The following is a 13512-nucleotide window of genomic DNA, read 5'->3' as shown; positions in this document are numbered from 1 at the left end:
GTTCCAAATCTTCTTTCACACACTCTAACACACGCACACACGTACTATTGGACTAAAAAGACACCCAGTCAGCTGTAATCTAACGCTGCAGACCTCCCATTCATTTGTTTATCCTTAGAGGTCAATGAGGTTGATATGTTTACATATTTGCTCACCCCTTTGCCGCTCCTTTCCAGTAATTCTATAGTTGACTTGTGTGTATATCACTGTATGGGTGTGTGTGGTGTAGTATTATACAAACCTTTCCACCACAGAGCCTGAGAACTGCTCTGATGTGACCTGATGATTTTATTGCAGTAAAAGTCCCCCTTTCTTGAGCTCTTTCTCTCTATCGCTCGCTCTCTCTCTCTCTCTCGCTCGCTCGCACACACATCGCCATCTGTTAATGTGCTCAGGGAATAGCAGCACTCTTTGTTCATTAATGTGTCATACAATCCATCAGCCACCCCCCATCCTCAAACCTGAGATCAGATCAAATGCCATGGATGTGCATATCTTTACCCCCCCCCACACACACACATCCTCCAAAGCAGAATTAACGAGATCATGTGTGTTTGTTGTACTCCAATTAGTATTGTGTCACTATTAACTTGTCATACCCTGATGTGTTTAATGTCAGAGCCCAATACCTGTGTTAAAAAAAATGAATGTGACTTTACAAGGCAGCACAAGCTGCAGCGTTAGCTCTTGTGTGTGAGTGTGGAGGTGGGTGAGGGGGTGGGTGACTCCTGCTGAACAATGAGCCACAAGGTGCCCGTGTGTGACCAGAAATAAACACACAACCACACATCACTAACCTGTCAAGCATGTTCTCATCCCACCGACACGGAAGAACGGGACTCCCAACATTCAAAATTCGAAAGCTGACAATGCACACTTCAGATCAAGCGGTAGTCATTGAACAATATGTTGAACAATATTGAACAACTAGTTTGCTTGCAGAGCGGTTAAAAGCCGGGAGGCTGTGATTTTTAGAGCTGCTTGCTCTCTTTGGTCTTTGTGTTGACGTCAAAGTTCATCCGTCATTTCTGCTGACAGGGAACACTAACGCACCCACCGGAGAACTGGGAATTGTCTTTGTCCGCTTGTCTGAACTCATTTGCTCGCCTGCAGCACCCTCATCTGAGCGTCCACCATGGACAGGTATTTCCACGTATCATGGCTCAAAACACTTGTAATAACTCAAATCAAATCAGTCATTCATTTTCTACCGCTTTTTTCTCACAAGGGTCGCGGGGGTGCTGGAGCCTATCCCAGCTGTCTTTGGGCGAGAGGCAGGGTACACCCTGGACTGGTCGCCAGCCAATCACAGGGCACATATAGACAAACAACCATTCACACTCACATTCATACCTATGGACAAGTTGGAGTCGCTAATTAACCTAGCATGTTTTTGGAATGTGGGAGGAAACCGGAGTACCCGGAGAAAACCCACGCATGCACGGGGAGAACATGCAAACTCCACACAGAGATGGCCGAGGGTGGGATTGAACCCTGGTCTATAACCACTAGACCGCCGTGCAGCCCCACAATCAAATTAATCAGTTATTTTTCTATATTTTTCATGAAACCCAAATTTATTTAGCAGAATGCAAGTAGCGCAACGGCGCCTCTGCTGGTTGCTTCAATTACTTCAAGGCGCCATTAACTGACAATTAATTCCATGCAGTTAACTCAGCCTATCAGTATAAACAAGCTTTAAAATAAGATCCATGCATGTTTCTAATGTTTTGTATTTTTTAATAACAGTTATTAACAAGTTAAACAACATTACTGTCTTAAAAACAACAACAACAACAAAAATGGGCTCATCTTTTGTCCCATGGCGGCTTTACTACAGAACGACACCAAGCGGGATGAACGTGAGGAATGCCACCATCTGACTGCGTGTGTGTGTGTGTGAGAATAACAGGAAGTGTGTGTAACGTAGACGTGCCGAGATGCAGTCAAACACTTCCTATAAGTTGCATAACAGCTGCTGTTAATGTAAAAGAAATGCCGTCAAATGTTGCGTAACACCATGTCGTCGCCCAAAACCTGTTTGAGATCAAAGGTTCAGGTCCCTTCTTCATCCTCCTCCTCTTCCTCCCCTAAAAAGGCTGCCGCTGGCTCGCTGACCCAAAAAGCTTGGCTCCGCTTTCCCCTCTGCCGACTTTCCATCCTTTTTGCGATCCCAAAAGGCATTCTCCCAGTGACCGCACTTTGGGATTTTTGGCTTAGAGCGGCCAGTCTGTCCTTTCTCCTTTTGTGTTTGAAGATAATGCCCACTGGGTTTTGACGGGAAGGGAATCTAATAAAGAACGCTGCAGAGGAAGGATCCGTAATACTAGTCTTATGGGATCCAGTACAAGATCATAATGCTCACTTTTGATTGACAGGAGCCTCTTTATTTTTGCATAGAAAATATGCTGCTGAAAAGCAAACCCGGCATTTTTTCACCCGTGCCTTTTACACAGTGCAGTTGTGTGGTGCTGGCATTGTGGAATGCACTTACTTACACTCCAGCTGAAAGGTTCATGGCCTGTATTTTTCTGATCTTACAGAGAAGTGACACTGGAGACGAAAGGTGAAAAAATGCCGGCTTTTACAGGCAGTGTGAAAGGGGCTCCTGACAGTTACACGGAAAACTGCTGAATAAGAGTCCATCCAGCCTCTATTTGCCCCGTACCTGTTCAGGTCAACGATGGGTGACGTATATAAAATACCAGTGGGAACAGGGCGGTAGAACCGAAGAGTCAGGTGTTCGACTTGACACCTTCTGTCCTGCCTCTGTTCCAGCTCTGCTGGATCTCATGGTACCTAATATTAGGTGGAATATTCCATTGTCTTTTCTGTGATTTCAAATACGCACAACATCCTGAATTGACTCGGAAAACAAAAGTCGAGATTTTCATCCCAAATCTCCCAATCCCAAAATGTCAGGTTGGGGTTTTGTATCAGTGCTAAGCCCATCCGTCGCCGTCCTGCCTCCTCAGCTACATTTGCAAGACTTGACGATCATGTTGGACAACTGCTCCACTTTGGGGGTTCGTCCAGAGTAGTAGAGGATGGTTAGGGGTTCCAGTTCTTGGGGGACGCAGCATGGGGAGGCCGAGGCTTCCGGGTTGAGGGTGTTGTACAGGCTCAGCAACTAAGAGTAAAAACAAAAAACTAGGAAATCGAACTGAACTGAACTGTAGCGATTGGTGGAAACGAGGCTCATGGTTCTGCTTAGAACATGTAGGTGTTCGGATTTGTTAGCTTTTAGTCAAATGTCGCTTACCGAGCTGTGTGGCGTGTCCGAGCTTCTCAGGTAGGGGCATGGACCCGAGCAGTAGTTGGCATCGTAGCCACTGGGCTCATGGATCCACTTCCAGTCCAGGTCACGCCGGAAATCGATGTGGAGGCGGCGAACGCAGCAGCTCTCTTCTGTGTTTCTGCACCGGTATGACAATAGGATGCATTATTTTCTAACGTAACCAAAACCTTGTCTTGAATCCGTCCTTACGAGAAGCAGTAGTTGGTATCCAGCGCTCTCTTGCGTCTGTGTGTGGACTGCTTCTCCAGGCGATGAGGCGGGATCATCATGAGGATCAAATGAGGAAGGTTCTGTTCCTTGAGCCTCTTCAGGTGGCTGAGGTCCAAGCGACTTTGTTCCTCCTCTCCATCCACACCTTGAAACCGGAAAGACTTGTAACAACCTCTCCAATGACGTACATAAAAACTTAACTTGACGTAAGAACTACCTTTGAACTTGGCCTCCAGGACCTCGTTCTCGTTGTCGATGATGTCGCCGTTAGGACTGAAGGTGTGGCAGGGACAGTGCACGCTGATTTCCAGACCGAGATTACTTCCTAGTGACAAAGAGCAAAGTCTAAACACAAGGTAGCGCAGTAGAGGACCATAAAGTGTTGTAGTTACCTCTGTTCTGCAGCCATTCTCGTACTGTTTCAGTCACGTCAAAGGAGACCCATTCAGGAGTCCCTTTGGTCAGCACGTTCTTGGCGCTGATGTAGCGTTGCTTCCTGATGTGTTCATTGGGCCTCACAATCTGTAAAGTGACACAACATCAACCATGGTGCCGCTAACTCCTGTAGAACTATTATAGAACTACTAGAACTATTCATTCATTCATTCATTCATTTTCTACCGCTTATCCTCACGAGGGTCGCAGGGGTGCTGGAGCCTATCCCAGCTGTCTTCGGGCGAGAGGCGGGGTACACCCTGGACTGGTCGCCAGCCAATCACAGGGCACATATAGACAAACAACCATTCACACTCACATTCATACCTATGGACAATTTGGAGTGGCCAATTAACCTAGCATGTTTTTGGAATGTGGGAGGAAACCGGAGTGCCCGGAGAAAACCCACGCATGCACGGGGAGAACATGCAAACTCCACACAGACATGGCAGAGGGTGGAATTGAACGCTTTTTCGTCGTCTCGGTGAAAATTATAACATTACAGCCCAAAATTATCTTACTGTGTTTGATGTGGAATCATAACTTGGCCATTTTATTTTACTAAAGACCGCACACTAGCATGAAAAATGTTCGGCAAGGAGAGTCTTTGCGGTGTGCTAGCTTGGTGTTAGCTCGTATTCCTCAGCGCCTTTGTTTACGTTCTTGAAGCCACTTCCGCTCAGCTCATTGGTGTGTGTAGACTCTGCGACTGTGGCGCTCACAGAGACGAGTCGAAAATTGGTGATAAAACATTGATGCGGCAAACCAGACCCGATATGAACAAAATAGTAGCTACAAAACTGCAGATCTGGAAAAGACACTGGGCTGTACTGTCTGTACACACCGCCACCTTGCATAAATATTCTGTTATATTGAATTGTTTAAGGGCGGCACGGTGGACGAGTGGTTAGCACGCAGACCAGGGTTCAATTCCACCCTCGGCCATCTCTGTGTGGAGTTTGCATGTTCAGCCCGTGCATGCGTGGGCATGCGTTTCCTCCCACATTCCAAAAACATGCTAGGTTAATTAGCAACTCCAAATTGTCCATAGGTATGAATGTGAGTGTGAATGGTTGTTTGTCTATATGTGCCCTGTGATTGGCTGGCGACCAGTCCAGAGTCTACCCCGCCTCTCGCCCAAAGACAGCTGGGATAGGCTCCAGCACCCCTACGACCCTCGTGAGGAAAAAGCGGTAGAAAATGAATGAATTGTTTAATAACACAAATGAGGCTGAATTTGTAATATAACAAAATCAAAGACATCACATGACAATTTCATATGATTCGACAGCGAGATTGATAGTCAAATCAGACTCTTCCAAATCGAATCGTCAAATAGTCGACTATTCTAACACACGCCTCAGTCACTTGTTAAGGTACAACTCAGAACCAATTGCTCTTTGATGCAAAATACTGGACCACTTCTCAGTATACGCCCATAGAAAGTTTAGTATAGTTTTTTCCATAGGAGGCGCAGATGACAGCCTTGTTTGTCCATCTGCTGGCAGCCCATAAAAAGGCCTTAGAGCTGTTAGCCATCACTCTACATTGGATTTGGCGTGGGCATGTAGTCTTGGAGTGCCCGTTTGGGAAATGAAACGCATGTGCCGTGAAGAAGTCATTACATTCGCGGGGCCCAATCTGTTTGATATTACCCATTGTAATTATCTTTGGATTGGTCCCTCATGCTGAGGACATTGAAAGAAAATAACCGGAGAGACTTAATGACATTTCCTGAGACAAGTGTGTTACATAATTCCACTTGGCGTTCACCAGAGTCCCTTTCACTGTTTAAGATTAGCGTCTTAAATATCAAACCCAAACCAAAATGGGGGACACATGAGAAGTACAATAACCCGGCCTCATTGTCAGGATGGATTTGGACCATTTCATCTGTGTAATGGCCAGTAGTAAAAGGATTCTTCTTATTTGGGATTAAAAGCTTTTAGAGATAAGTTAATATAGGGCTAGCAGTATTTGGCAGTTCCTGTTCCGATCTGAACCAGAGAAAAAAGTCTTCTGGTTCAGTAGTCGGACAGCTTAACAGTACCTTTTACGCACCTGGTAGAGCTCGATCCGCTGTTCGTTCCGCCTGGCTCTCGCGTTCGGAACCCGCAGTGCTCGAAACTCTGCCCTGAAGAGGTTGGTCGAGTTCCTCTCCATGGCAGAGACGTTGAAGCGGAACACCTTGGACGTGATCCCCTTTGGGCAGTAGGACAGATCATCTGGAACACCATGAAGAACATCAGGACCAGAATTATCCGTCCCCTCCCGCCCTAAATAGTACAATCCACTTTTCCTGTAGTCCATTAACCAGGAAGTAACCTGATAGTGTTGCACTTTTTTTTCAACGCTGACATGTGAGTCTAACAAATGTTTTGTATAACCTATATTCTCTTATTATGTCTACTATATTGGGTAATATGAGTGTGGCGGTACTGTAGGGTTGTTATTTCATGTCTAGAGGGCTCTAATAATGTTAAAAGTCCTAAACCACGTGATCCCCTTTGGGCAGTAGGACAGATCATCTGGAACACCATGAAGAACATCAGAACCAGAATTATATTTTAAAGCCTCTTTTATACTGAGACCGTCCCCTCCTGCCCTAAATAGTACAATCCACTTTGCCTGTAGTCCATTAACCAGAAAGTAACCTGATAGCGTTACACTTTTTTTTTTCAATGCTGACATGTGAGTCTAACTAATGTTTTTATAACTTCTATTCTCTTATTAGGTCTACTGTATTGGGTAATATGAGTGTGGGGGTACTGTAGGGTTGTTATTTCATGTCTAGAGGGCTCTAATAATGTTAAAGGTCCAAAACAGGTTTTCTGTGCTCTAACTGCAAAAATATTCCATTTATAAATATGGAATCCTACTTTACTGAAATCCACCTATCACTTTGAAGAAACTACATTCACTTCCACCTGCTGCCTTGTTGTTGTCGGAGTGCATACTGCTAATTACGGAAACTCACAATACATACCCCCCACCTTTTTGTTAACGAGTGAACCTTAGCAGAGATCTGCACTCTAGTAAGCGCTGTTCCATGCTGGGAACAACGTTGTGTACGTAGTGGAATTGGTCATCTTCTAAATCCGCTTTGAAGACGATGCTGCTGGAGCACTCATGTAGTAAGTTGTCAATGTGTGGGTGGTAGTGATGAGTCATGTGTGAAAGCCTTGTTCGCCATTCAGGAAAGGAAGTAACGAGGAGGAATCCCCCTGTGCAAGCTAACAGGGAGGTCCTTTCATCATTCTACTCTTCCTGTCCGTTGTTGTTCACTTTTCCCACCGTCTCTCTCTCCCCCTAAAGGCATCATCATCATCATCATCATCATTATGTGCCTGATCTGACCACATAGGAAATTGGGAAAAGCTGGAAGAAGCGTGTAATAGGAGACCCACTGGTATACTTGCAGGAAAAAATGAAAGCAAAATATCCAATACAAAACTCCCGTCAGAAAAGTACAAACTTGACAATGTTGATGTTCTGTTTCGGTAACCTGTCTTCGGGACAAATTAGAAACACATCTCATTATCTTTTGGCGCCATTCTGCACCACCCTAAACAATAATAATCATATTATGCAATGGGTCATTCTCTGACAGCGAATGCACCACTGTCTTTGTAAAATGTGCTATTGGGAGCTGGTGCAGGTCTAAAGGAGCTGAAGTGTGAAGTGAGCATTGCCTCAGCTACGTAAGAATGGCACCCTAACCTTGTACACAACATTAGGCCATGTTATTCTGATCCAATACAAAATTTCATTGAGAAAGTCCTGGCATCACGAAGACAATAATGTTCTGATATTTTGCTCTCCAATTGAGTGTTCGAAATATTACAAACACATCTCAGTATTATTCGGCGCCCTTTTGCACCACCCTGAACAGAGTAAACATTTTTTATGAATGAATACTCATTTGACAGTGTCACTAAAAACTGAACAATATTAATTTAAAAGGCAGAGTTTTCTATCCAGATTTTGATTGGATCTCTTTCTTTTCCGTTCCTGTTTGTACTCACTGCTCTCAGTGGGTCCAAAGACCATGTTGAACTTGTAGATCTCTTTGGCGTAATATTCTGTCTCGGTATTGTCTGGACCACATGTCTCTTGCCGGTGCCGACCCAGCTCCTCCAGGAGCTCCTTGGTGCTGTTGTAGAGCGCTTGGACCTGGTAGGGGATCTTAGCAGGTCCCTGGGACTGAGGGGGGCTTGTCAGCCTGAGCTTGCTGAGAATCTGACCACGTATGGCCTCCACCCTCTTCCTTTTGATGTGGTCCATGTCCACGGTGGCGCAGGTGGACAGAGGAGAGCTCGGGGTGGCGCAGTGGAGGAGGAGGAGGACGCACAGCAAAGCTTTGCCCGCATGCATCTTGTCTCTCTCTGCACGAGTGACCGTGCAGTGTGTTTTTAAAAACAAAGATGTCCCCTCCGCTGAAGTCCACTTGTGTGTTGGCCCATGAGACAACACTCCAGAACCTCTACAGCATGTAAAAAAAAATCACTTCAAAGCAATTTTTTGTGTTGTAAAGTTCACATTTTGTGTGTCCTCCAGGTTGTCCTGCCGGTTTTGTGTCGAGTTATGGCTACAAATGAGATTTGTGGGGGATCCACATGTGTTTTTATAGCACACAAGATCCATGCTTGAGTGACGTTTGGAGGAGGAGGAGGAGCGGGCCCCATGCAGGAAGCCCCTCCAAAAACCACTACAGGCTTCTTTGGGTGCAACCACACTGACTCAAAAACGTGAGACACTTTTGTTTGTGTATTTAGAACTGCTTATTCATTTTGTGGCTAATTCAAGCGTTTACACTCACAGTATTGCTATTTTTTTCCCTGGAACATGGAAGAGGTTTTCTCTTTTCTGCCCTCCTGTGGCCTATGAGGAAATTGCAGCTACATCCTATTTGGACACTCACATTGAGTTTTATAAATGATGTTGACTTTATCAGAGTTATCAGTGATTTTTAAATAACACTAAGAAAATTGAACACTGCAGAGTAGACTGTAAAGCCTGGAGAATGGAATATGGAAGGTTTTTAGTAACAAATTAATATGTTGATAAATTTAAAAAATATGTTTTTAAATTAAAATGTAAAATAAAAAATACTCCATTAAGTTTAAAATAATTGTGAAATAATTATTATTATATTGAAGCAATTTTTTTTTGCTTTACCAATATATTTTTTTATGTTCAACTGATATTTTTCATGGCATCATTTTTAAAATATTGAATGCTATTATTTATTTCTTAGTCAAAATTAAATATTTTTAAAGTCATCCTTCGTTTATTGCGATTCATTGATTGGTTCCAGACCTGGCCACGATAAGTACATTTCCGCAAAGCAGGATTCAGTATTAATAGAATGAATATTTTTGTCCTGTTAATGACTTTCTAAATATTGTTTTTGACATTATTAGAGCCCTCAGACATGAAATAACACCCCCAATAGTCACTTTTCTAGCTAAACGTAAGAACCTTTTTGAAAAGGAGTGGGGGAAACGGACAAAAAAGTCAAAATGTTACCACTTCCACACGGAATGAGAGGAAAACCTTTTTCCCCTCAGCCATGGCATGCCCGTCTCAGACATGGCATGTCTGACCACAATGCTACATATAAATTGTCTTTCAATATTTTTGACTAATCGTAGGCCATTGTCAACCATGAAAAAACACAATATAACGAGGGAGGGATATCTGAACTGCAAAATAGCGAACGACAACAGTGTTTATATTTGTTCTCTTGATTGATTAAAAAAGGACGCCCTCCACCTTGATTATGAAATGTCGCTCTAACGTTTGGAATATAGGACAACTTGTATTACAAATAGTTTGATGTAGTTCAAGTAGTCTTATCGTTTCAATGATATCGTGTATGAGATTTGGTCCAAAGGGAGCAAATAGCTCAGTGTAGTTCCTGATTGCAGGTCGAAAAAGGCAGCAACCGGCAGCATTTGGTGTTGACTCTGTATTTCCATGTCTAATCAAGCGAGTGGACACTTCCCCTTCCACTGCAGTGTGCCAAGTGCCTGGGATCATGTCTAGGAATCCCCCCCCCCCAGACAGTCAGTCAAAGTTCACTTTTACTCTAAGTGTTCTCCCTCCGTGGTGACATCACTGCTGGCTGGCTGGCTGAGTCACTCTGCAGCCATCGGAAAAGGAATGCAACTTACTAGAAAACAAAAAACACATGCAGCTTCACCAATGGAATATTTCCCCCATCGGAATCATGTGGCTTGCGTTTTTTTTTTTGCAGCATGTGCTCTTTTTGTAGCCAAACTGAGTCACAGCGCTAAAATAATGTTGAAGTTTGGGCTTTGAGAGGGGGTAACCAGGTCATGAGTCACACTCGGGGGCCAATAGGAATGCCAACATGAGAGCCCTAAAACCAGTAGAGTGGAGATAATGGTGCATATACTCGTGCACTGACTCATGTGATTGGTCTGCCATGCGCGTGAGTCACTGGATGTAGGAAAGCTGTACGACACCGGCTAGACTGGAGGTGACATCATGTGGAGTCAGCAAAAAAAAAAGAAAGCTGCGCTTGTCACTCGATCATCATTTGTATTATTTTAATGGGGCTGCAATTGTGCAGATTTCATCAAAAGTTTGGGGACACCTTTTCATTCACTAATATGAGCAAATGTCTCCAGACTTTTGACTGGTACTGTACATAATTCTAAAAACATGCACACTTTTACCTGGCACAACTCAGTAATGCATGTTTGTTTTGTGTCCACAAGGGGGCAGAATAGGACCGTTTCCTGCAGACATGATGGTCACCTGGCAGCTGTAAGTCCAATCATTTCTCTTTTTCCAATCATTGACTTTTCCTCTCATGGACACAAAAGCAATGATGTCATGTTTTGGCTTCGCCAGGGAAATCATAGCATTTGCAAAAAAAAAAAAAAAAAAGATGCTGTGGCAATGTTGCTCACGACCACTAGGGGGCATACTTGTACGGTCCTGCATCACCATTCCTGTTTGTTTAGCATTTAATTCATTTAGTTCCTATTTTATGAATTTTTTTCACAGCTGTTTTTGAGCTTTTTAATTTTTTTCTTTTTAAAAATATTTCATTTAATTTCATTCAAATTTTCCCGGCTATATTTCACAGTATTTTACCAGTTTTTCATTTCATTTTTTTAAGAATCATTGTGAGAAAAGGTGAAATAAAATCAATTTCAATATTTGCAATTAAAAAAAATCTAGCCAAACTTAATTGACAAGTTAAAAATCAGAAAAATCAAATCAGTTCATTGATCAGATAGTTGAATACAGATGTAAATAATGGAGAGTTGTATTTTGATTGGTGTGGGAGATGCACTGTGGTGTTTCGTGTATTTGCCCCCCCCCAAATAAAATAATAATAATTATTATATTATTATATATATATTATATATATTATATATTACATATATATTTTATTATATATTATATATATATATATATATATATATTAATTCAATATATAAAAAAACTAAAAAAAACAATATATAGTGCAATAAATAAATAAATTCAATAAAAAAAATAAATAGAATTAACAACACAAAATTGACCCTTCTGTTATGGAGTAAAATGCAAAAAAAGTAAAAAAAAATAAAATAAATTTGGAGCTACATGTTTATCATTGGGCAGCAACAATGTACTTCCTTGCATTTCCTGATACCACGTTTAAATTAGAATGTAGTGTAAATGTCAAAGGTCACCAGTGTTTGCTGAGCCCCAACCATCCATGTTTCTGTCAACAGTAAGTAAAAGTTAAGCAAGTATCCGCTAACTTTCCCCGTCTTGGCTGCCCCGCTTGTGCTCCTGCTTCTTGGCAGGTGTCCTCCCGTAAGACCGCCCCGTATAGCGGCATTCTGATGTCACCGAGGTGAACGCTGTACGCACCGCATCCAAAGGTCCAAAGCGGCCGTGGAATGTGCTGAGTGCAGGCCTTTTTCTGGAAAGCAGAGGACGACGTGTTCTTGAGCCCCCGGCGGGAATGTGAAGTGGCGCCATGTTTGATGCACGACGCAGACAACATGCTTAGCGCCTTTTGATTAGCACTCAGCGGGAGTGACGCGGATTAACGTCGTCGCTGGGCTGACGTTTGTCGTGATTGCTAATGGCTGGTTGTGCTCATGATTGATAGCGCCGGGCTGACAGCATCTCGGGTCATGATTCACTTCACGTTTTAGCTGCTACATTAGCATGAATGCTCCTTTTTTATACACAGTTTATGGCAAAAAATACCATAATTATGACAGAAGTTTAAGTAGATAACCCAGACACATCCATGTCATTCATTCATTCATTCATTTTCTACCACTTTTCCTCATGAGGGTCGCGGGGGTGCTGGAGCCTATCCCAGCTGTCTTCGGGCAAGAGGCAGGGTACACACTGGACTGGTCGCCAGCCAATCACAGGGCACATATAGACAAACAACCATTCACACTCACATTCATACCTATGGACAATTAACCTAGCATGTTTTTGGAATGTGGGAGGAAACCGGAGTACCCGGAGGAAACTCCACACAGAGATGGCTGAGGGTGGAATTGAACCCTGGTCTCCTAGCTGTGAGGTCTGCGCGCTAACCACTCATCCGCTGTGCCGCCCACATCCATGTCATAAAATGGCATATTGTGTCACGCATGAGTCCACAAGGACGAGGCAGCTCTTTATTTGACAGGAGCCAATCGGACTCAATATAACGGCACGGCACGGCGGTCGAGTGGTTAGCGCGCAGACCTCACAGCTCGGAGACTAGGGTTCAAGTCCACCCCCGGCCGTCTCTGTGTGGAGTTTGCATGTTCTCCCCGTGCATGTGTGGGTTTTCTCCGAGTACTCCGGTTTCCTCCCACATTCCAAAAACATGCTAGGTTAATTGCCCACTCCAAATTGTCCATAGGTATGAATGTGAGTGTGAATGGTTGTTTGTCTATATGTGCCCTGTGATTGGCTGGCGGCCATTCCGGGGTGTACCCCGCCTCTTGCCCGAACACAGCTGGGATAGGCTCCAGCACCCCCGCGACCCTTGTGAGGAAAAGCGGTAAAAAATTAATGACTGAATGAATGAACTCATCACACAGCAACTTAACAATCAAAAGATATTTATTCATGAATTACTACTCAATGAATTAGCAATGTTACCGCCAATGTAGCAAGGGACAACCGTAGGAAGGAATCTTTTTGTTTTCTCTTCCACTTTTCTCCAACTTTAATGCCATCTTGCGACTTCCTGTTTATTTATTTGTACTTTTTTTGTAAAGTGGAGCAGTCGGCTTGAACTTTATTGGATGATGACCAACTAAAAACAGATATTGGATAGCGGAGTGTATGCTTTTAGGATGGATGGCCGAGACGACACAGATGTGTGCGTACATGTACATAAATCACCATCACACATAATAATGCTAATATACTGTATATAGTACACAAACACACACACACACACACACATAGAAGAGCTGGCCAGATTACAGTTGGCGTACTCATGAGTCTAGACAGGAAGCGTGTCTGTGCCAGATTAGGGATTTTCTGACACACACACACACACCGAAAAGCACATCCTGGCTTTC

At 43.5% G+C, this 13512-nt stretch overlaps 3 protein-coding genes across 5 annotated transcripts in view; 2 read left to right on the top strand and 1 right to left on the bottom strand.

Moving 5' to 3' along the window:
• Positions 1–8684, top strand: part of flvcr2b (FLVCR choline and putative heme transporter 2b) — a 34876-nt gene extending 26192 nt beyond the window's left edge. Inside the window, exon 9 of the mRNA XM_058056912.2 lies at positions 8501–8684. Within this exon, the coding sequence (XP_057912895.2) occupies positions 8501–8541 (41 nt within the window). The 3' untranslated portion in view covers positions 8542–8684. The remainder of the gene's footprint in view (positions 1–8500) is intronic.
• LOC131107164 (transforming growth factor beta-3 proprotein-like) lies at positions 1736–8547 on the bottom strand. The gene is made up of 7 exons (XM_058056919.2): positions 7969–8547; positions 6005–6168; positions 3901–4030; positions 3726–3833; positions 3488–3653; positions 3263–3416; positions 1736–3130 (listed from the first exon to the last, which is right to left on the bottom strand). The coding sequence occupies exons 1-7, from the start codon at positions 8315–8317 to the stop codon at positions 2972–2974; spliced, it is 1230 nt and encodes a 409-aa protein (XP_057912902.2). The 5' UTR covers positions 8318–8547; the 3' UTR covers positions 1736–2971.
• Positions 8579–13512, top strand: part of esrrgb (estrogen-related receptor gamma b) — a 71084-nt gene continuing 66150 nt past the window's right edge. For 2 of the 3 annotated variants that reach the window (XM_078799266.1, XM_058056915.2), the window contains exon 1: positions 10716–10738. Coding sequence is in view for 1 of the 3 variants with exons in the window: in XM_058056914.2 (XP_057912897.1) it covers positions 10719–10738 (20 nt within the window). In the remaining 2 variants the exon portion in view is untranslated. Of the gene's footprint in view, positions 8692–10689; positions 10739–13512 lie in introns of those variants that run through there. The other variant, XM_058056914.2, reaches the window with a different exon arrangement.

This window comes from Doryrhamphus excisus, linkage group LG19 (genome assembly GCF_037039965.1).
Source record: "Doryrhamphus excisus strain RoL-2023G ecotype Guam linkage group LG19, RoL_Dexc_Guam_v1.1, whole genome shotgun sequence".
Lineage (NCBI taxonomy): Eukaryota > Metazoa > Chordata > Actinopteri > Syngnathiformes > Syngnathidae > Doryrhamphus > Doryrhamphus excisus.
The sequence above is the reverse complement of the archived record's forward strand: the minus strand, read 5'-3'. Positions and strand labels throughout refer to the sequence as shown.